Here is a 21,910-nt window from a genome sequence, read left to right as displayed (position 1 = left end):
CACATGGTGGGTGAATAGGCCCACATATATCACCTTGTATACGTTCCAGAAATGCAGGGGATTCAATTCCAACTTTAGATGGTGAAGGCCGGATAATAAGTTTTCCTTGAGAACAAGCAGAACATGAGAATTCATTAAATTGGAGAATCTTCTGGTTCTTTAATGGGTGTCCATGTGAATTCTTGATAATTTTTTGAAACATTGTAGAACCAGGATGTCCCAATCGGTCATCCCAAAGTATAAAATCATTTGAATCAGTAAACTTCGGGTTTACTATTGCATTTGTTTCTACTGCATATGTGTAATACAAACCAGATAAGAAAGCGGGTAATCTTTCATATACATGTTTCTTACCCAACACCAATTTTGTAATGTAGAGATATTCAATATTCTCATCATATGTTTCAATGTGATATCCATTTCGACGAATATCTTTAAAACTTAGCAAATTTCTTTGAGACTTAGGAGAGAACAATGCATTGTCAATAACAAATTTTGTTCCTCCAAATAATGATATATTAGCTCTTCCGGAACCTTGAATAATATTTGTAGTACCAGATATTGTATTAACATTACTTTCACCCATTTCTAAATAAGAAAAATATTTTTTCTTTCTAAATATAGAATGCATCGTTGCACTATCAATAAGGCATAAATCTCCATTATTGAATCCAAAAGTCATGATATTCTTCATTAAAACAAAAGAGATACATAATGAGAAACAACTAAAAGATTAGTAAAAGAAAACATAATTTCAAATGAACTAATTTATTTTAAAATATTTGATTAATTTAGACATTTCCATAAATATCTTCATTTCCAGTCAAATTGTCTATCCCTCCATCAGGATCTGTAAAGAAAATCAGAAACATCCAAATGTGTTGTCATAGAAGGACCAACAATTATATTATTGTCTTGAAAGACAATATTTGTCTCTATATCTTTTGTCTTGCCCTTTAAAGAGGCTTGGTAGAGATCAATAAAGTATTTTGGCGTACGACAAGTACGTGACCAATGTCCTTTCATGTCACATCTATAACATGAATTTTCTGATTTCTTTTCGTCATTATCTTGTCCACTTTGAACCCTTTTACCATTGTCATTTGTCCACTTTTGATGGACATTATTGTTAACCCACTTCTGGTGAGTTGTTGTGTTTCTTTTATTATAACCATCATGATTTTCTTCAGATCGATCATTTCCGTATCGACGACCACGACCACGGCCACGACCACGACCATGATTAAATTTTTGTCTGTGCTGTCGTTTATCATTTTTACCAGTTATCTCATTCACTTCAGGGATTGGACTAGCACCAGTTGGACGGATCTCATGATTTTTCATCAAAAGCTCGTTATTTTGCTCAGCCACCAGAAGACATGTAATCAACTCAGAATATTTCTTAAAACCTTTCTCTCTATATTGCTGCTGCAGGAGCATGTTAGATGCATGAAAGGTAGAATATGTTTTTTCCAACATATCTTCATCAGTAATTTTTCACAACATAATTTTAATTTTGAGCTAATTCTAAACATTGCTGAGTTATATTCACTTACAGATTTAAAATCTTGTAAACGTAAATGAATCCATTCATAACGAGCATTTGGAAGAATCACAGTTTTATAATGGCTATACCTTTCCTTCAAATTATTCCATAGCTCAAGTGGATCTTTAATTGTCAAATATTCAATTTTCAATGCTTCATGAAGATGGTGACGAATGAATATCATTGCTTTTGCATGATTTTGTAAAGATCCCTTATTTCCATCTTTTATGGTGTCTCCAAGACCCATAGCATCCAAATGAATCTCCGCATCCAAAATCCATGATAGATAATTTTTTCCCGAAATGTCAAGAGCCACAAACTCTAACTTTGAAAGATTGGACATAGTAAGAATCTATTACAAAGAAAACTAAATTATTAATAATAATTATCGTGCATCATATATATTTATTAATAAATGATAAAACATGATATAATCAAAAGATGATTTTGTAATACTTATCTGTAAAAAAATTTTAAAACGTTGCAAATCATACAAATAAGTAACTAACTAATAGTTAATTGGATAATAGCTAATAAATGATAAAGGAACTATAAATTTAATTTCTTGGCATGTGAATAATTTTGATTGAGAATATATATATATATATATATATATATATATATATATATATATATATATATATATATATATATATATATATATACATTTTTTTTTATATTACCTATAACTGATTTAAACGAAAAATAGAGCACTTCGTGCTGATAACGTGTTATAAAATTATATAAGCAATTGCATATGAAAAGGAAATATTATTAATCTTTTCTCTTTTTTCTCTCTTTTTCTTACTTCATGAAATGAACATATATATATGTATTTATAGGTATACAATCATATTAAAACTCCTCATGAATTTATATAACTTAGGAGTTTAAAAGAAAATAGGTTATGTAGATGAGGGAGTTTATGAAGTCATTAGGGGTTATGGACATCCACATATTTTATTTTTCAACATTTTTCATATTATTATATTATATATATATATATATATATTTTTATTTTTGAATTTAAGAATGAAATAAAGAATCTTCATTCCAAATTTGTACAAAATTCAAATAAATCGAACCGATAAAATATCAATAAATTGGTCAAAAATTAAAATAACAGAACTTTTGGTTAAATCGGGATTTAGGAGAGAAGGGGAATCATGAATTATGGAATTAGATATTTTAAACTCTTGATTCTGGTTTGAGCATACCCAAATTTGATTTAATCAGTCTAATTGAATTTGGATATTTAAAATCAAGACCGAACCAAATTGACTGAAATAACCAATATTTTAATAAGAAAAAATAAATTTCTGAATTAAGCGAACTAATCTTTTAACTTCGATCAGTTAATTCAATTTAATCGACCTTTTACTTATCCCTACATGGCCTAATAAGTAGCTATGAATATTTTTATTTTAAGTCGTGTGTTAAGTAGATGTTAAAATAGTTCAACTATTTACCAGAAGGCGTATGTTGAATATGATATTTACCAAAAATGTATCGTAGTTGTGTTTATATTAACGGGCACAGAAAAATGTATGTAATTTCCCTTTTACCCATCCTGCCAACCTCCTCTTCTCATTCACCATTTTCCAAGTATACAAATCACATTTTTAATTGAAAATGATTTTGTGGTTCGAATGCATGTGGTCTCACCCTCTCTCTCCCTTTATACCTCTTCTTGGTCTTATAAATACGAAATGATCATGAACCTCCTCCGATTGTCATACCTCCTCGTGCTGTTTGGCGGGATTGTAAAAGAGTAATTAGGGTTTAGGGATATAGTTGTAGAAGTTTCAAAAGACGAGTTCAAAGAACAATAGCGATTAAGAACCTTAGCGTTGAAGGACAAATTTGTAGTAAGAGAAAAATTAATAGAATAAGACAAATAAAGATTTAGCGATCTGTGTATAAATTTACTACTATAAAATAGGTTTGCACTGTAAAAAAAAAAATTACACTTTTGTAGCAAAGGATGATAATAAAAATCATATTTATGGTGTCATTGGATGTGTGGGGAAGAAATATTGAACAACACCTGCAATATGATGTACTCCATTACTTAATCAGTTTGCAAAGTGCTCCACTGTATGCTAGATTTCAGTTAGATCTTGCTCATACATGTTCAGTTGATATGGTAGGTAACAACATGTTGGGCATGATATGCGATCATATCAGGCCCCCTTTCTTCCTTTTTCAAAATTTTGATTTGATATCATATATACCTTTTCCTCGCTCAACCCTTCATAGTCGTTGGGAGTTTTCATAAATCCAATTTCCCTAGGTCTATCAGTGGATTTTTAACAAAACCCATTATTAGATCTAGACATGTTTGATTACACCCATTTAACATGTTGTGAGTTGTTGGTGGTTCAAGGAATTAAATTGTGTTATCCATTTCTTATTTGCAACTCTTAGTGGTGGTCTAACGTTATGAGAAGTTTCTAGTTTAATGTAAAGCCCGAAAAATTCCCGAATTTATTTTAGAAATATCCTATGATTTTTCTAGAATTTTTAGGATATTTTTACATAATTGTTAGAGTACCGGAAGTAGCAAAAACAAATAAGTCGCAAAATGGTTTACGCGGGAATCGAACCCGGGACCCATCGGAGCCTACGACTTATTATGTGTTCTGGAAACCAAGTGAACCCAGCAGGGCCGTGCTAAAAGGATAGGAAATCAAATATATTTATATTTGATTTGGGAGAAATAACTATTTGATATAAATAGAAAACTTAAGTGGGATTGGTTTATTTTGGTTCGGCATTTTCTCTCCTCACTGAAGCCTTTCTCTCCCTCTCCCGTTTCCTTCTCTCGGCGCAGCAAACAAAGCAAAGGAGACCTAGGGTTCCTTCCCTAGGATCGTGTGTTCACTTTCCGGCGACAACACCAACACGAAGTCGGTTCTTCTTCGCGAGAGGAACGCGAGGACGTAAGCGGTTCGTCGAACGGAGCAGTTTTTCCGGAAAACCTAGCGGATAGAATCGTAAGAAAACCTTGCGATTGAGGTAAGAAACCCCTCACCTGCAGTATAATTGCTCTCGCTTGTTAGTTTTGGCATTAGTTCAGTAGTTCTATAGTTTTCAGTCTTAGGGTGTGCTTTTAGTGCACACCAAGCATTCGGTTGAATGCCCAGTTCAGAAGGATGCACCAGTAGGCGTCCTAACAGCATGTAAAATGTATTAGAAACATTTTATTCAGTTTATTATCAGTTATTACAGCTAAATGGATCAGATATCCATTGGGTGGGCTCCCACGTAGCCTCTAGGTTTAGATAACCTAGCTCTAGGTTCAGATAACCTAGAACAGCAAAGTAAAATAAAACAGTATTCAGTATTTTACTTTTATTCAGTTAGCACTGTACTTGGATCAGATATCCATGGGTTGGACTCCCACAGTCGTCCCTAGGTTCAGATAACCTAGTAACCCTGCTGGATTCGGAACTTGCAATCCCGGGTCTCGTAGGAATGCGCGCACAGTAGGTACAGTTGCTAGGGCCCCAGCAGCATGTTTAGTATTTTCATCTATTATTATATATAGTTTTCCAAATATGTAATCGGTGATGGAAACACTAACTTAGTTTCAGTTACAGTTAATTACCTCAGTTAAGTTTCATGATTTGAGTTCATGACCAGTTAGATGTATATGCATGACCAGTTCAGTATTCATGCTTAGTTTCAGATACAGTATGCTATGCTCAGCTTGTTTGTATGCCATGATCAGTTCAGTACACGTTTGTATGCCATGCCATGTTGCCATGCCCAGTTCAGTTTTCAAACCGCATGTTTTAAAAACATAATCGCATCGTTGCATGTTTTTGTGAGGTAGATGGTTTCTTACTAAGCTTCTTAGCTTACAGATGCTACTTTTCTTATACTGCAGATACCGGTAAAAGAACAGTGGACTAGCGGAGGCTGGAGGGCGATGCTACGATGATGTGTGTGTGCAAGGGGTCTGGAATAAAGATCCTTGGGATCTATACGCTTTTATTTCAGTTTTAGTACTTAACATGTCTAGTTTTATGACTTAGTCTTGTTACTAGGTATTATAGCTTAGTAAACTATGTCTTGTTTAGTTTATCATGTTTAGAACGTTAGTATTTACATGCTAGAGTGTTTTTCATGTATCTAGAGCTTGTGTATGTGATTTTTTGGCACGAATCGGTCCGGAAATCGAAATTCTGATTTCGTTTGAGACTATCGAACACGGATCGGTGGACCGATCCGGTTATTCCTTTCCTGGATCGGACCGACGGATCGAGATGGATCTGATAGCCTCATCAGATTTCCGATCGGATCGGCCACCGACCGATCCAATATCGAATAAGGCATCCGGCGTCTCCGGTGCGGATCGGTCAGACCGATCCAGACACACTGGATCGGTCTTCTTACCGATCGACCTCTGGATCGGTCCACGACCGATCCAGGCAGGCATGCGGGGCAAGTTTGATCGATCCGTGGATCGAACAGCAGCTAGCTGGGAAGTTAGCTTTGAGTTCTAGCTCAGATGGGAGGTCAAGTATCCTCCTCAGCACATATACCCCAACCGGAAAGGGTCTTGAACCCTTCCTTATAACAGCATGGGTGTACCAGTTGTCAGTTTAATAGAGTCAGTTAGTGAAATTTTGTTTTACCCAGTTTCCGCACAGTACAGCACAGTAGCTTCAGTAGTTAATATAGCATTCCGGCTCACAGTTTAGTACCCAGGAGTTGGGTCATTACAGAGTGGTATCAGAGCAAGTTCCTTACTTCCTACACACACATCATCATTGTGCCTACAGCTTCCAAGTAAGAACATCTTTCACTCAGTTTTATTTTCAGCTTTCATATCAGTTATATGTGCTTTTATGTTTGCTCTCATGATGGTAGTTAATTAATTCATGTTTACAGTGATAGTATTTAACATGTTACCAGTAGTTAACTATAACATGATAGCCTAGTTATATATATGTGTTCTCTGCTATTTAGAAAATGGTACGAGGACGTCCAGCTAAGAAAGCATCAGCGGCTGAGCCCCAGCATGAGGCAGGCAGTTCAGTGCCTCCCCCAGACCTTACAGCACTAGTGGCTCAGCTACAGCAGCAGTTAGCTGAACAGCAGCAGGAGATAGCCTCCTTAAAGGCTAACCAGCAGACTACTCCCCCAGTCACTCCAAGCTCAGCCTGCAGTACCAGTCCCAGTAGCCCCAGTAGCAGGGGCTAAGAGAGAAGCTTACCTTATCCAGTGGCAGAGAATTAAGCCCGAGAACTTCTCAGGCACCAGCGAACCATGGGATGCTCAGGCATGGTTTAAAACACTGGAAAGCACGATGGAGCTTCTAGACTGGCCACAGCACGAAAAGGTGAAGTGTGCCTCCTTCTGTTTAACAGGAGATGCACGCATGTGGTGGGTGCGGATTAAAGCGAAGTGGCCAGTAAACCAGATGACATGGGCCAACTTCGAGAAAGAATTCTTCGAGGAATTCTTTCACATGCAAGTCACGAACCGACACTATGACGAGTTTACAGAATTTCGTTAGGGCAACCTATCAGTTCAGGAAGCCGTGAAGAAATTCAATAGGTTGGCCCGTCTGTGTCCAGAACTAGTCCGCACAGAGAAGGAACGAGTACGGTTGATGCTGAAGATGCTCAGACCAGAGATCGCAATGAATGTGGCTGGTGGCGTTCATAGGCCACAAACCACAGAGGAGCTAGTGAGTAGTGCTCTGATCACCGAACACTATCAGCACAGCATCACCCAGCAGAAGCAGGTTTCCACAGAGCCCAAGGGACAAGCTGGCTCGGTACTCGGCGAAACAACAGGACATAGCTCCAACGGAAGGGAAACGCAAGGCAGCGGACTCAAAAGGAGGGCGGTGGAAAACATTCCGGACATCCCAAGTGTGCTACTTGTGGGAAACATCATCCGAGGTTGCCGCAAGGGTACGCGAGGTTGTTTTGAATGTGGAGGGAAGGGCACATGGCTAGCTTCCGAACAAGAACAGTCTTCCTCGGCCTCACCGATACAAGATGGAGCTTCACCAACGCAGCTACACCGGATGTATGCTCCTTAGATGGTCCCAGGGCAGATTAGAAGCCCCCACAGCTATCACGAATGCCAGGATTTTCTCACTGACTAGAGAGAACGTAGAAAATGCCTCGACAGTTGTCACAGGTCATATCAGTATTTTACAGCATAATGCAACTGTCTTATTCGATACTGGGGTAACCCACTCTTATGTATCTAGGGCATTTGCCGAGAAATTAGCAACACCTCCGGAGTTACTCAATAGTCAGTTTCTGACAACACTACCCTCAGGAGACATTATGGCATCTACGCACTGGCTCAGAGCAGTGTCAGTCATTATAGCAGACAAAGAACTTTTTGGTGAACTGATAGTGCTAGAAATGACTGACTAGGATGTCATCTTTGGAATGGATTTTCTGATCAGATACGGTGCTTCTATAGAGTGCCGTAAACAGAATGTCCTATTCCAACCTGAAGCAGGAGTACAGTTTGAGTACATAGGAAAACCAAAGAGAAAAGCCAGGAAGTTTCTCTCAGCATTGAAAGCACAGCAGCTATTGGATTCAGGATGCATGGGATTTTTAGCAAATGTAGTCAACACCAGCCAGGACAAGAACCAACAGCTATCAGAGGTTTGAGTCGTTTGTGACTACCCAGCAGTCTTCCCTGAAGAGCTACCAGGCTTAGCACCAGACAGGGAGATTGAATTTGAGATAGAGCTCATTCCCGGCACAAATCCAATTTCCAAGGCACCGTACCGCATGGCTCCAGCTGAACTGAAGGAACTTCAGGAGCAATTACAGGAGCTTCTTGACAAGGGTTTCATACGCCCTAGTCACTCACCATGGGGAGCACCTGTGTTGTTCGTGAAGAAGAAGGATGGAAGCATGCGCTTATGCATAGACTACCGTGCCTTGAACCAGGTCACAATTAAAAACAGGTACCCTCTTCCCAGGATAGATGACCTGTTTGACCAGCTAAAGGGAGCCACAGTGTTCTCTAAAATTGACCTCAGATCAGGATATCACCAGGTTAGAGTCAAGAAAGGTGATATACCTAAAACAGCTTTCAGGACCAGATACGGACATTATGAGTTCGTAGTCATGCCTTTCGGCGTGACAAATGCTCCAGCTACTTTCATGGACCTCATGAACAGAGTATTCAGAGAATACTTAGACAAGTTTGTTATCGTGTTCATCGATGACATTCTTATCTATTCAGGCACTCAGGAGGACCATGCAGAGCATCTGAAGACAGTTTTGCAGATCCTTCAGCAGAACCAGTTGTACGCCAAATTCACGAAATGTGAATTTTGGCTAGACCAGGTAGCCTTTCTAGGTCACATCATCTCCAAGGATGGTGTTATGGTAGATCCCAAGAAGATAGAAGCGAAGTAATCGGAAGAGACCGAACGCCATGGTGAAATCGAAGCTCGGGATTAGAAGGCTACTACAGAAATTCGTGAGGGCTTCTCCGGGATAGCCTCCCCAGCGACTCTCACCGGGAAGAACAAGAAATTTTGGTGGACGGAGGACTGCGAGAACTTCAACGAACTAAAGCGGAGATTGACCGGTGCTCCTATTTTAGCTATACCAGAAAACAGCTTCGACATCTACAGTGGCGCCTCTAAATTGGGATTAGGAGCAGTGCTGAAGAAGGGCAAGGTGATCGCCTATGCCTCCGGACAACTAAAGGATTATGAGAGGAACTATCCTACTCACGACCTTGAGCTTGCAGTAGTGGTGTTCGCTCTCAAGATTTGGAGACATTATTTGTATTGAGCTCAGTGCAGAGTGTATACAGATCATCAAAGTCTGAAGTATTTCTTTACTCAGAAGGATCTGAATATGCGACAGCGTAGATGGTTAGAGCTGGTCAAGGATTATGACATAGATATCCTCTACCATCCAGGGAAAGCTAATAAGGTAGCAGACGCACTCAGCAGGAAGTCCAGTGCTACCTTATTATCTTTAGCAGCTATGTCACCACCCCTAAGGAAGGAGATTACAGCCTTTAGTCTCGAGCTTATAGTCGGACAGCTTTCCACTATGTCCTTAGCATCTACCTTGCTTGATGATATCCAGACAGCTCAGGAGCAGGATCCTGAAATCCAGAAAATCAAGCAAGGGTTAGCAGAATCAGAAAATGGAGAGTTCAGAGTGTCCGCCAGTGGGGTAGTGTACTGTGGTGACAGACTTTGTGTTCCAGATCAGGAGGAACTACGAAAACAGATTCTAGACGAGGCTCACAGGACTCCTTATGCGATGCATCCTGGTTCCACCAAAATGTATCAGGATCTAAAGAAACGATTTTGGTGGCCTGGGATGAAGCGAGATGTCGCCAGATACGTCAGCATCTGTCTAACCTGTCAGAGGGTTAAGGCAGAACATCAGCGACCAGGAGGAGTTCTGCAGCCGATCCAGATTCCAGAATGGAAGTGGGAGGATATCTCTATGGACTTCATAGTGGGATTACCCAGAACCACGAATGGTTTTGATGCCATCTGGGTAATAGTCGACAGGTTGACTAAATCAGCCCACTTCTTAGCTATCAGAATATCCTATTCCATGGAGCAGCTAGCTTAACTGTATCTCAAGGAGATTGTCAGGCTACATGGAGTCCCACGAACCATTATATCAGACAGAGACAGCAGATTTACATCACACTTCTGGAAGTGTGTACATTCAGCTATGGGCACCCCTTCCATCCTCAGACAGATGGTCAGACGGAGCGAGTAAATCAGGTACTCAAAGATATGCTCCGGGCTTGTGCTCTAGATTTCAAGGGAAGTTGGTGCAAATATCTGAGTCTAGCAGAATTTGCATACAACAACAGTTATCAGGCCACTATCAGCATGACACCTTATGAGGCACTCTATGGGCGGAGGTGCAGATCACCAATCTGCTGGTATGAGAGTGGTGAACAGAAGGAACTAGAGCTTCAGACAGATCTAGTAGCAGATACCACAGCAGCCATACGGCAGATTCGCCAGAGGATAGAGACAGCACAGAGCCGTCAGAAGAGCTATGCTGATACACGACGCAGACCCCTAGAGTTTTCAGTTGGGGATACAGTTTTCCTCAGAGTAGCTCCCATGAAGGGAGTCATGCGTTTTGGGAGGAAGGGCAAGTAGCTCCCAGATATGTGGGACCATACCTTATCAGGAAGAGAGGGGGCAAGGTAGCAGATGAGCTAGAGCTACCTCAGGAGATGTCGGCTGTCCACAACGTATTTCATGTCTCCATTCTGAAGAAGCATACTCCAGACGCCACCCAGGTGATTGAGCCCCAGTTGGTACAGGTCCGTGATGATCTCAGCTATGACAGTCGGCCTATTCAGATAATAGACCGAGCAGTAAAGAAATTACGGAACAAGGAAGTACCATTAGTCAAAGTCAGCAGGCAAAATCACACAGCAGCAGAGGCGACTTGGGAGACAGAGGCCAGCATGAGACAGAAGTACCCAGAATTGTTTTAAGTTCGGGGACAAACTTTTTATAAGGTATGGGGGATTGTAAAGCCCGAAAAATTATCGAATTTATTTTAGAAATATCCTATGATTTTTCTAGAATTTTTAGGATATTTTTACATAATTGTTAGAGTACCGGAAGTAGCAAAAACAAATAAGTCGCAAAATGATTTACGCGGGAATCGAACCGGGGACCCATCGGAGCCTACGACTTATTATGTGTTCCGGAAACCAAGTGAACCCAGCAGGACCGTGCTGAAAGGATAGGAAATCAAATATATTTATATTTGATTTAGGAGAAATAACTATTTGATATAAATAGAAAACTTATGTGGGATTGGTTTATTTTGGTTCGGCATTTTCTCTCCTCACTGAAGCCTTTCTCTCCCTCTCCCGTTTCCTTCTCTCGGCGCAGCAAACAAAGCAAAGGAGACCTAGGGTTCCTTCCCTAGGATCGTGTGTTCACTTTCCGGCAACAACACCAACACGAAGTCGGTTCTTCTTCGCGAGAGGAACGCGAGGACGTAAGCGGTTCGTCGAACGGAGCAGTTTTTCCGGAAAACCTAGCGGATAGAATCGTAAGAAAACCTTGCGATTGAGGTAAGAAACCCCTCACCTGCAGTATAATTGCTCTCGCTTGTTAGTTTTGGCATTAGTTCAGTAGTTCTATAGTTTTCAGTCTTATGGTGTGCTTTTAGTGCACACCAAGCATTCGGTTGAATGCCCAGTCCAGAAGGATGCACCAGTAGGCGTCCTAACAGCATGTAAAATGTATTAGAAACATTTTATTCAGTTTATTATCAGTTATTACAGCTAAATGGATCAGATATCCATTGGGTGGGCTCCCACAGTAGCCTCTAGGTTTAGATAACCTAGCTCTAGGTTCAGATAACCTAGAACAGCAAAGTAAAATAAAACAGTATTCAGTATTTTACTTTTATTCAGTTGGCACTGTACTTGGATCAGATATCCATGGTTGGACTCCCACGTCCCTAGGTTCGGATAACCTAGTAACCTGCTAGATTCGAACTTGCAATCCGGGTCTCGAGGAATGCGCCAGAAATACATTGCGGGGCCCCAAAGTATGTTTAGTATTTTCATCTATTATTATATATAGTTTTCCAAATATGTAATCGGTGATAGAAACACTAACTTAGTTTCAGATTCTGATTAATTACCTCAGTTAAGTTTCATGATTTGAGTTCATGACCAGTTAGATGTATATGCATGACCAGTTCAGTATTCATGCTTAGTTTCAGATACAGTATGCTATGTTCAGCTTGTTTGTATGCCATGATCAGTTCAGTACACGTTTGTATGCCATGCCATGTTGCCATGCTCAGTTCAGTTTTCAAACCGCATGTTTTAAAAACATAATCGCATCGTTGCATGTTTTTGTGAGGTAGATGGTTTCTTACTAAGCTTCTTAGCTTACAGATGCTACTTTTCTTATACTGCAGATACCGGTAAAAGAACAGTAGACTAGCGGAGGCTGGAGGGCGATGCTACGATGATGTGTGTGTGCAAGGGGTCTGGAATAAAGATCCTTGGGATCTATACGCTTTTATTTCAGTTTTAGAACTTAACATGTCTAGTTTTATGACTTAGTCTTGTTACTAGGTATTATAGCTTAGTAAACTATGTCTTGTTTAGTTTATCATGTTTAGAACGTTAGTATTTACATGCTAAAGTGTTTTTCATGTATCTAGAGCTTGTGTATGTGATTTTTGGCACGAATCAGTGCTGGAAATCAGAAATTCTGATTTCGATTCAGACTATCAGAACCTGGATCGGTCAGCAGACCGATCCAGTGCCATTCCTTTTCCTGGATCGGTCAGCCGACCGATCCAGATGGATACAGTAGCCTACTGTATCTCCCTGGATCGATCAGCCGACCGATCCAATATCGAACAGAAGGCATCCCAACGTCTCCAGGTGCCTGGATCGGTCTGCAGACCGATCCAGACACACCTGGATCGGTCTTGCCGACCGATCCAGCCTCTACTGGATCGGTCCGCAGACCGATCCAGCAGGGCACGGAAAAGCAGGGCCAGTTTGATCGATCCGTGGATCGAACAGCAGCTAGCTGGGAAGTTAGTTTTGAGTTCTAGCTCAGATGGGAGGTCAAGTATCCTCCTCAGCACATATACCCCCAACCGGAAAGGGTCTTGAACCCTTCCTTATAACAGCATGGGTGTACCAGTTGTCAGTTTAATAGAGTCAGTTAGTGAAATTTTGTTTTACCCAGTTTCCGCACAGTACAGCACAGTAGCTTCAGTAGTTAATGTAGCGTTCCGGCTCACAGTTTAGTACCCAGGAGTTGGGTCATTACAGAGTGGTATCAGAGCAAGTTCCTTACTTCCTACACACACATCAGCATTGTGCCTACAGCTTCCAAGTAAGAACATCTTTCACTCAGTTTTGTTTTCAGCTTTCATATCAGTTATATGTGCTTTTATGTTTTCTCTCATGTTGGTAGTTAATTAATTAATGTTTACAGTGATAGTATTTAACATGTTACCAGTAGTTAACTATAACATGATAGCCTAGTTATATATATGTGTTCTCTGCTATTTAGAAAATGGTACGAGGACGTCCATCTAAGAAAGCATCAGCGGCTGAGCCCCAGCATGAGGCAGGCAGTTCAGAGTGGCTCAGCTACAGCAGCAGTTAGCTGAACAGCAGCAGGAGATAGCCTCCTTAAAGGCTAACCAATAGACTACTCCCCAGTCACTCCAGTACCGAACCTCACGACTCCAGTAATCACAGAGGTTGTACCAGCTCAGCCTGCAGTACCAGTCCCAGTAGCCCCAGTAGCAGGGGCTAAGAGAGAAGCTTACCTTATCCAGTGGCAGAGAATTAAGCCCGAGAACTTCTCAGGCACCAGCGAACCATGGGATGCTTAGGCATGGTTTAAAACACTGGAAAGCACGATGGAGCTTCTAGACTGGCCAGAGCACGAAAAGGTGAAGTGTGCCTCCTTCTGTTTAACAGGAGACGCACGCATGTGGTGGGAGCGGATTAAAGCGAAGTGGCCAGTAAACCAGATGACATGGGCCAACTTCGAGAAAGAATTCTTCGAGGAATTCTTTCACATGCAAGTCACGAACCGACACTATGACGAGTTTACAGAATTTCGTCAGGGCAACCTATCAGTTTAGGAAGCCGTGAAGAAATTCAACAGGTTGGCCCATCTGTGTCCAGAACTAGTCCGCACAGAGAATGAATGAGTACGGTTGATGCTGAAGATGCTCAGACCAGAGATCGCAATGAATGTGGCTGGTGGCGTTCATAGGCCACAAACCACAGAGGAGCTAGTGAGTAGTGCTCTGATCACCGAACACTATCAGCACAGCATCACCCAGCAGAAGCAGGTTTCCACAGAGCCCAAAGGACAAGCTGGCTCAGGTACTCAGCAGAAACAACAGGGACATAGCTCCAACTGGAAGGGGAAACGCAAGGCAAGCAGTGACTCAAAAGGAGGGCCAGCTGGAAAACATTCCAGACATCCCAAGTGTGCTACTTGTGGGAAACATCATCCAGGAGTTTGCCGCAAGGGTACGCGAGGTTGTTTTGAATGTGGACAGGAAGGGGACATGGCTAAGCAGGTTCGAACAAGAATCTTTTCCTCGGCCTCACCGATACAAGATGGAGCTCGGCCGGTAGCCTACACCAGATGTATGCCTTAGATGGTCCATGATCACCGGCGATTAGAAGCCCCCACTATCACGAATGCCGGATTTCCTCACCGAGAGAACGAGCAAATGCCTCGGCGGTTGTCACAGTCGATCAAGATTTTACAAAGATAATGCAACTGTCTTATTCGATATCTGGGGTAACCCACTCTTATGTATCCGGGGCATTTGCCGAGAAATTAGCAACACCTCCGGAGTTACTTAGTTTCGACAAGACTACCCTCAGGAGACATTATGGCATCTACGCACTAGCTCGAGCGGTGCCGGTCATTATAGCAGACAAAGAACTTTTGGTGATCCGATAGTGCTAGAAATGACCGACTACGATGTCATCTTTGGAATGGATTTTCCGATCGGATACGGTGCTTTTATAGGGTGCCGTAAACGGAAGGTCATATTCCAACCTGAAGAAGGAGTACATAGGAAAACCAAAGAGAAAAGCCGAAGTTTCTCTCATCATTGAAAGCACAGCAGCTATTGGATTCAGGATGCATGGGATTTTTAGCAAATGTAGTCAACACCACCAGGACAAGAACCAACAGCTATCGAGGTTCGAGTCGTTTGTGACTACCTAGCAGTGAGCAGAACAACAACGTGGCACCAGTGAGATTGAATTTGAGATAGAGCTCATTCCCCAGACAAACCAATTTCCAAGGCACTGCATAGCATGGCTCCCGAGCGGAACCAAACTTCGAGACGTGAGGACAATCTCCAAGGGCCTAGTCACTCACCATGGGAGCACCGTGTTGTTCGTGAAGAAGAAGGATGGAAGCATCGCTTATGCATAGACTACCGTGCCTTGAACCAGTCACAATTAAAAACAGTACCCTCTCCCGTGATAGATGACCTGTTTGACCATAAAGGAGCCACGATTCTCTAAAATTGACATCAGATCAGGATATCACCGAGTTAGAGTCAAGAAAGGTGATATACCTAAAACATTTCGGGACCGACACGGACATTATGAGTTCGTAGTCATGCCTTTCGCTGACAAATGCTCCACTACTTTCATGGACCTCATGAATAGAGTATTCAGGGAATACTTAGACAAGTTTGTCATCGTGTTCATCGATGACATTCTTATCTATTCGTGCACTCAGGAGGACCATGCGAGCATCGAAGACAGTTCTGCAGATCCTTTTATACGCCAAATTCACGAAATGTGAATTTTGGCTAGACCAAGTAGCCTTTCTAAGTCACATCATCTCCAAGGATGGTGTTATGGTAGATCCCAAAGATAGAAGCGTAAGTAATGGAAGAGACCCAGAACGCCAAAGGAAATCGAAGCTTTCGAGATTAGCGCTACACAGAAATTGTAGAGGGCTTCTCCAGATAGCCTCCCCACCGACAGCTCTCACCGGGAAGAACAAGAAATTTGGACGGAGGACTCGAGAACAGCTTCAACGAACTAAAACGGAGATTGACCGGTGCTCCTTTTTAGCTATACCAAAAAACACAGACATCTACGCCTCTAAATTGGGATTAGGAGCGATACTGATGCAAAAAGGTGATCGCCTATGCCTCCAGACAACTCAAGGATTATGAGAGGAACTATCCTACTCACGACCTTGAGCTTGCAGTAGTGGTGTTCGCTCTCAAGATTTGGAGACATTATTTGTACGGAGCTCAGTGCAGAGTGTATACAGATCATCAAAGTCTGAAGTATTTCTTTACTCAGAAGGATCTGAATATGCGACAGCGCAGATGGTTAGAGCTGGTCAAGGATTATGACATAGATATCCTCTACCATCCAGGGAAAGCTAATAAGGTAGCAGACGCACTCAGCAGGAAGTCCAGTGCTACCTTATTATCTTTAGCAGCTATGTCACCACCCCTAAGGAAGGAGATTACAGCTTTTAGTCTCGAGCTTATAGTCGGGCAGCTTTCCACTATGTCCTTAGCATCTACCTTGCTTGATGATATCCAGACAGCTGAGGAGCAGGATCCTGAAATCCAGAAAATCAAGCAAGGGTTAGCAGAATCAGAAAGTGGAGAGTTCAGAGTGTCCGCCAGTGGGGTAGTGTACTGTGGTGACAAACTTTGTGTTCCAGATCAGGAGGAACTACGAAAACAGATTCTAGACGAGGCTCACAGGACTCCCTATACGATGCGTCCTGGTTCCACCAAAATGTATCAGGATCTAAAGAAACGATTTTGGTGGCCTGGAATGAAGCGAGATATCGCCAGATATGTCAGCATCTGTCTAACCTATCAGAGGGTTAAGGCAGAATATCAGCGACCAGGAGGAGTTCTGCAGCCGACCCAGATTCCAGAATGGAAGTGGGAGGATATCTCTATGGACTTCATAGTGTGATTACCCAGAACCACGAATGGTTTTGATGCCATCTGGGTAATAGTCGACAGGTTGACTAAATCAGCCCAATCTTAGCTATCAGAACATCCTATTCCATAGAGCAGCTAGCTCAGTTGTATCTTAAGGAGATTGTCAGGCTGCATGGAGTCCCACGAACCATTATATCAGACAGAGACAGCAGATTTACATCACACTTCTGGAAGTGTGTACAACATGGGCACCTTAAAATTCAAGATGACCTTCCATCCTCGAGATGATGGTCGATTGAGCGAGTAAATCGTGTACTCAAAGATATGCTCCGGGCTCTAGATTTCAAGGAAGTTGGTGCAAATATCCGAGTCTAGCAGAATTTGCATACAACAACAGCTATCAGCCACTATCAAGATGACACCTTATGAGGCACTCTATGGGCGGAGGTGCGGATCACCAACTGCTGGTATGAGAGTGCAGAAAGAACTAGAGCTTCAGACAGATCTAGTAGCAGATACCACAGGCCATACGGCAGATTCGCCAGAGGATAGAGACAGACAGAGTCAGCCGTAAGAGCTATGGCCGATACACGACGCACCCCTAGAGTTTTCATGGGATACAGCCTCGAGTAGCTCCCATGAAGGAGTCATTTTGGGAGGAAGGGCAAGTAGCTCCCGATATGTGGGACCATACCTTATCGTAAGAGAGGGGCAAGGTAGCGGATGAGCTAGAGCTACCTCGTGAGATGTCACTGTCCACAACGTATTTCATGTCTCCATGTCAAGAAGCATACCCGACGCCACCCGTGTGATTGAGCCCCTTAGTGCAGTCCGTGATGATCTCATGATGATACCTATTCAGATAATAGACCGAGCAGTAAAGAAATTACGGAACAAGGAAGTACCATTAGTCAAAGTCAGCTGGCAAAATCACACAGCAGCAGAGGCGACTTGGGAGACAGAGGCCAGCATGAGACAGAAGTACCCAGAATTGTTTTAAGTTCGGGGACGAACTTTTTATAAGGTATGGGGGATTGTAAAGCCCGAAAAATTATCGAATTTATTTTAGAAATATCCTATGATTTTTCTAGAATTTTTAGGATATTTTTACATAATTGTTAGAGTACCGGAAGTAGCAAAAACAAATAAGTCGCAAAATGGTTTACGCGGGAATCGAACCCGGGACCCATCGGAGCCTACCACTTATTATGTGTTCCGGAAACCAAGTGAACCCAGCAGAGTCATGCTGAAAGGATAGGAAATCAAATATATTTATATTTGATTTGGGAGAAATAACTATTTGATATAAATAGAAAACTTAAGTGGGATTGGTTTATTTTGGTTCGGCATTTTCTCTCCTCACAGAAGCCTTTCTCTCCCTCTCCCGTTTCCTTCTCTCGGCGCAGCAAACAAAGCAAAGGAGACCTAGGGTTCCTTCCCTAGGATCGTGTGTTCACTTTCCGGCGACAACACCAACACGAAGTCGGTTCTTCTTCGCGAGAGGAACGCGAGGACGTAAGCGGTTCGTCGAACGGAGCAGTTTTTCCGGAAAACCTAGCGGATAAAATCGTAAGAAAACCTTGCGATTGAGGTAAGAAACCCCTCACCTGCAGTATAATTACTCTCGCTTGTTAGTTTTGGCATTAGTTCAGTAGTTCTATAGTTTTCAGTCTTAGGGTGTGCTTTTAGTGCACACCAAGCATTCGGTTGAATGCCCAGTTCAGAAGGATGCACCAGTAGGCGTCCTAACAGCATGTAAAATGTATTAGAAACATTTTATTCAGTTTATTATCAGTTATTACAGCTAAATGGATCAGATATCCATTGGGTGGGCTCCCACAGTAGCCTCTAGGTTTAGATAACCTAGCTCTAGGTTCAGATAACCTAGAAATAAGCAATTATTCAGTATTTTACTTTTATTCAGTTGGCACTGCACTTGGATCAGATATCCATGGGTTGGACTCCAGACGTCCCTAGGTTCGAGATAACCTAGTAACCTGCCGGATTCGAACTTGTAATCCCGGCTCGAGGAATGCGCACAAGAGGGTACAGCTTGCTAGGGCCCCAGAAGATGTTTAGTATTTTCATCTATTATTATATATAGTTTTCCAAATATGTAATCGGTGATGGAAACACTAACTTAGTTTCAGTTACAGTTAATTACCTCAGTTAAGTTTCATGATTTGAGTTCATGACCAGTTAGATGTATATGCATGACCAGTTCAGTATTCATGCTTAGTTTCAGATACAGTATGCTATGCTCAGCTTGTTTGTATGCCATGATCAGTTCAGTACACGTTTGTATGCCATGCCATGTTGCCATGCTCAGTTCAGTTTTCAAACCGCATGTTTTAAAAACATAATCGCGTTTTTGTGAGGTAGATGGTTTTTTACTAAGCTTCTTAGCTTACAGATGCTACTTTTCTTATACTGCAGATACCGGTAAAAGAACAGTGGACTAGCGAAGGCTGGAGGGCGATGCTACGATGATGTGTGTGTGCAAGGGGTCTGGAATAAAGATCCTTGGGATTTATACGCTTTTATTTCAGTTTTAGTACTTAACATGTGTAGTTTCATGACTTAGTCTTGTTACTAGGTATTATAGCTTAGTAAACTATGTCTTGTTTAGTTTATCATGTTTAGAACGTTAGTATTTACATGCTAGAGTGTTTTTCATGTATCTAGAGCTTGTGTATGTGATTTTTGGCACGAATCAGTGCTGGAAATCAGAAATTCTGATTTCGTTTCAGACTATCAGAACCTGGATCGGTCAGCAGACCGATCCAGTGCCATTCCTTTTCCTGGATCAGTCAGCCGACCGATCCAGATGGATACAGTAGCCTACTGTATCTCCCTGGATCGGTCAGCCGACCGATCCAGTATCGAACAGAAGGCATCCCAGCGTCTCCAGGTGCCTGGATCGGTCTGCAGACCGATCCAGGCACACCTGGATTGGTCTTGCCGACCGATCCAGCAGGGCACAGAAGCAGGGCATGTTTGATCAATTCGTGGATCGAACAGCAGCTAGCTGGGAAGTTAGCTTTGAGTTCTAGCTCAGATGGGAGGTCAAGTATCCTCCTCAGCACATATACCCCAACCGGAAAGGGTCTTGAACCCTTCCTTATAACAGCATGGGTGTACCAGTTGTCAGTTTAATAGAGTCAGTTAGTGAAATTTTGTTTTACCCAGTTTCCGCACAGTACAGCACAGTAGCTTCAGTAGTTAATGTAGCGTTCCGGCTCACAGTTTAGTACCCAGGAGTTGGGTCGTTACAGAGTTGGTACAGGTCCGTGATGATCTCAGCTATGACAGTCGGCCTATTCAGATAATAGACCGAGCAGTAAAGAAATTACGGAATAAGGAAGTACCATTAGTCAAAGTCAGCTGGCAAAATCACACAGTAGCAGAGGCGACTTGGGAGACAGAGGCCAGCATGAGACAGAAGTACCCAGAATTGTTTTAAGTTCGGGGACGAACTTTTTATAAGGTATGGGGGATTGTAAAGCCCGAAAAATTCCCGAATTTATTTTAGAAATATCCTATGATTTTTCTAGAATTTTTAGGATATTTTTACATAATTGTTAGAGTACCGAAAGTAGCAAAAACAAATAAGTCGCAAAATGGTTTACGCGGGAATCGAACCCGGGACCCATTGGAGCCTACGACTTATTATGTGTTCCGGAAACCAAGTGAACCCAGCAGGGCCGTGCTGAAAGGATAGGAAATCAAATATATTTATATTTGATTTGGGAGAAATAACTATTTGATAGAAATAGAAAACTTAAGTGGGATTGGTCCATAGTGTCTCGCTCAACCCTTCATAGTCGTTGGGAGTTTTCATAAATCCAATTTCCCTAGGTCCATCAGTGGATTTTTAACAAAACCCATTATTAGATCTAGACATGTTTGATTACACCCATTTAACATGTTGTGAGTTGTTGGTTGTTCAAGGAATTAAATTGTGTTATCCATTTCTTATTTGCAACTCTCAGTGGTGTCTAACGTTATGAGAAGTTTCTAGTTTAATGCGGACCTAATATGGGATCATATCAGGCCCAATGTGATCTTTGGTTAAAACTTTGGTTTTATACCATATATAACTTTTCCTCGCTCAACCCTTCCTAGTGGTTGAAATTTTGCAAAAATACAAAAACTGTTGGAACCCCAAGGTTATTTTTTGTGTGATTAACAAGTTAAGTTAGGTCATGTGTGTTTCTAACCTGGTGTCTAAGTTTGCAGGAGCTTAGGAGCACAGGTAATCGAGTGGAAGAAGCAGCTAGCGAGAAGGATGGCACGCGGTGCGTCTGAGGGACGAGGGGCTGCGGAAGAGTACACCGGCGGACGAGAAAGAAGCGTGCGGTGGTTCCGAGGGACGAAAGCCGGAGCGGAAGACTGTTCGAGGAGCAAGAGACGCAGCTAGCAAGAAGGACGGCACGCAGTGCGTCCGAGGGATGAAGACTGCGGATGAATACGCCGGCGGACGAGAAGGAAACACACGGCGATTCCGAGGGACGAGAATCCGGAGGGAAACCCGCTCGAGAAGACCGGAAGTTGAGTTCGAGTGAGCCCTTTTCTGGATGGCAGAGATCACCCAAGCAAGTGGATCCGGAGTTGAAGACCCGGACCGAGGCGAACTGAACCGGAGCAGTGGTCCCCGGATGAAAAAGTTAACATCTGTTGAGTTTAGGCTCCGGGGTGCCCGGAACCCTTCCGGGCGCCCAGACCTGATTTATTGACCAGATCGCGTCAAATGCGATCTGAACTTTGAGGGATAAAGTTTTATCCCCCCAGGGCGCTCGGAAGCCCTTCCAGGCGCCCCGACCAAGGCTATAAATATAGCCTTGGTCCAGAAGCTTTTAAATCAGTTTAGAAATTGTAAAAACGCTTGTGCGCTTTCCACTAT

General features: G+C 42.3%; 1 protein-coding gene across 1 annotated transcript; it reads right to left on the bottom strand.

Moving 5' to 3' along the window:
- Positions 1–843: 843 nt before the first annotated feature.
- Positions 844–1,889, bottom strand: LOC122004430. The gene is made up of 2 exons (XM_042559320.1): positions 1,557–1,889; positions 844–1,428 (listed from the first exon to the last, which is right to left on the bottom strand). The coding sequence occupies exons 1-2, from the start codon at positions 1,887–1,889 to the stop codon at positions 844–846; spliced, it is 918 nt and encodes a 305-aa protein (XP_042415254.1).
- Between the last annotated feature and the right edge of the window lie 20,021 nt (positions 1,890–21,910).

The sequence above is a fragment of the Zingiber officinale genome, chromosome 7B (assembly GCF_018446385.1).
Source record: "Zingiber officinale cultivar Zhangliang chromosome 7B, Zo_v1.1, whole genome shotgun sequence".
In the NCBI taxonomy this organism is placed as follows: Eukaryota; Viridiplantae; Streptophyta; class Magnoliopsida; order Zingiberales; family Zingiberaceae; genus Zingiber; species Zingiber officinale.
Note: the sequence above shows the minus strand (reverse complement) of the source record. Positions and strands in the feature narration are given on the sequence as shown.

Coding starts and splice junctions, on each gene's coding strand:
- LOC122004430 (XM_042559320.1), bottom strand. CDS start 1,889: ATGTCCAATCTTTCAAAGTTAGAGTTTGTGGCTCTTGACATTTCGGGA. Junction 1,429..1,556: donor GTTTACAAGATTTTAAATCT/GTAAGTGAATAT, acceptor ATGCTCCTGCAG/CAGCAATATAGAGAGAAAGG.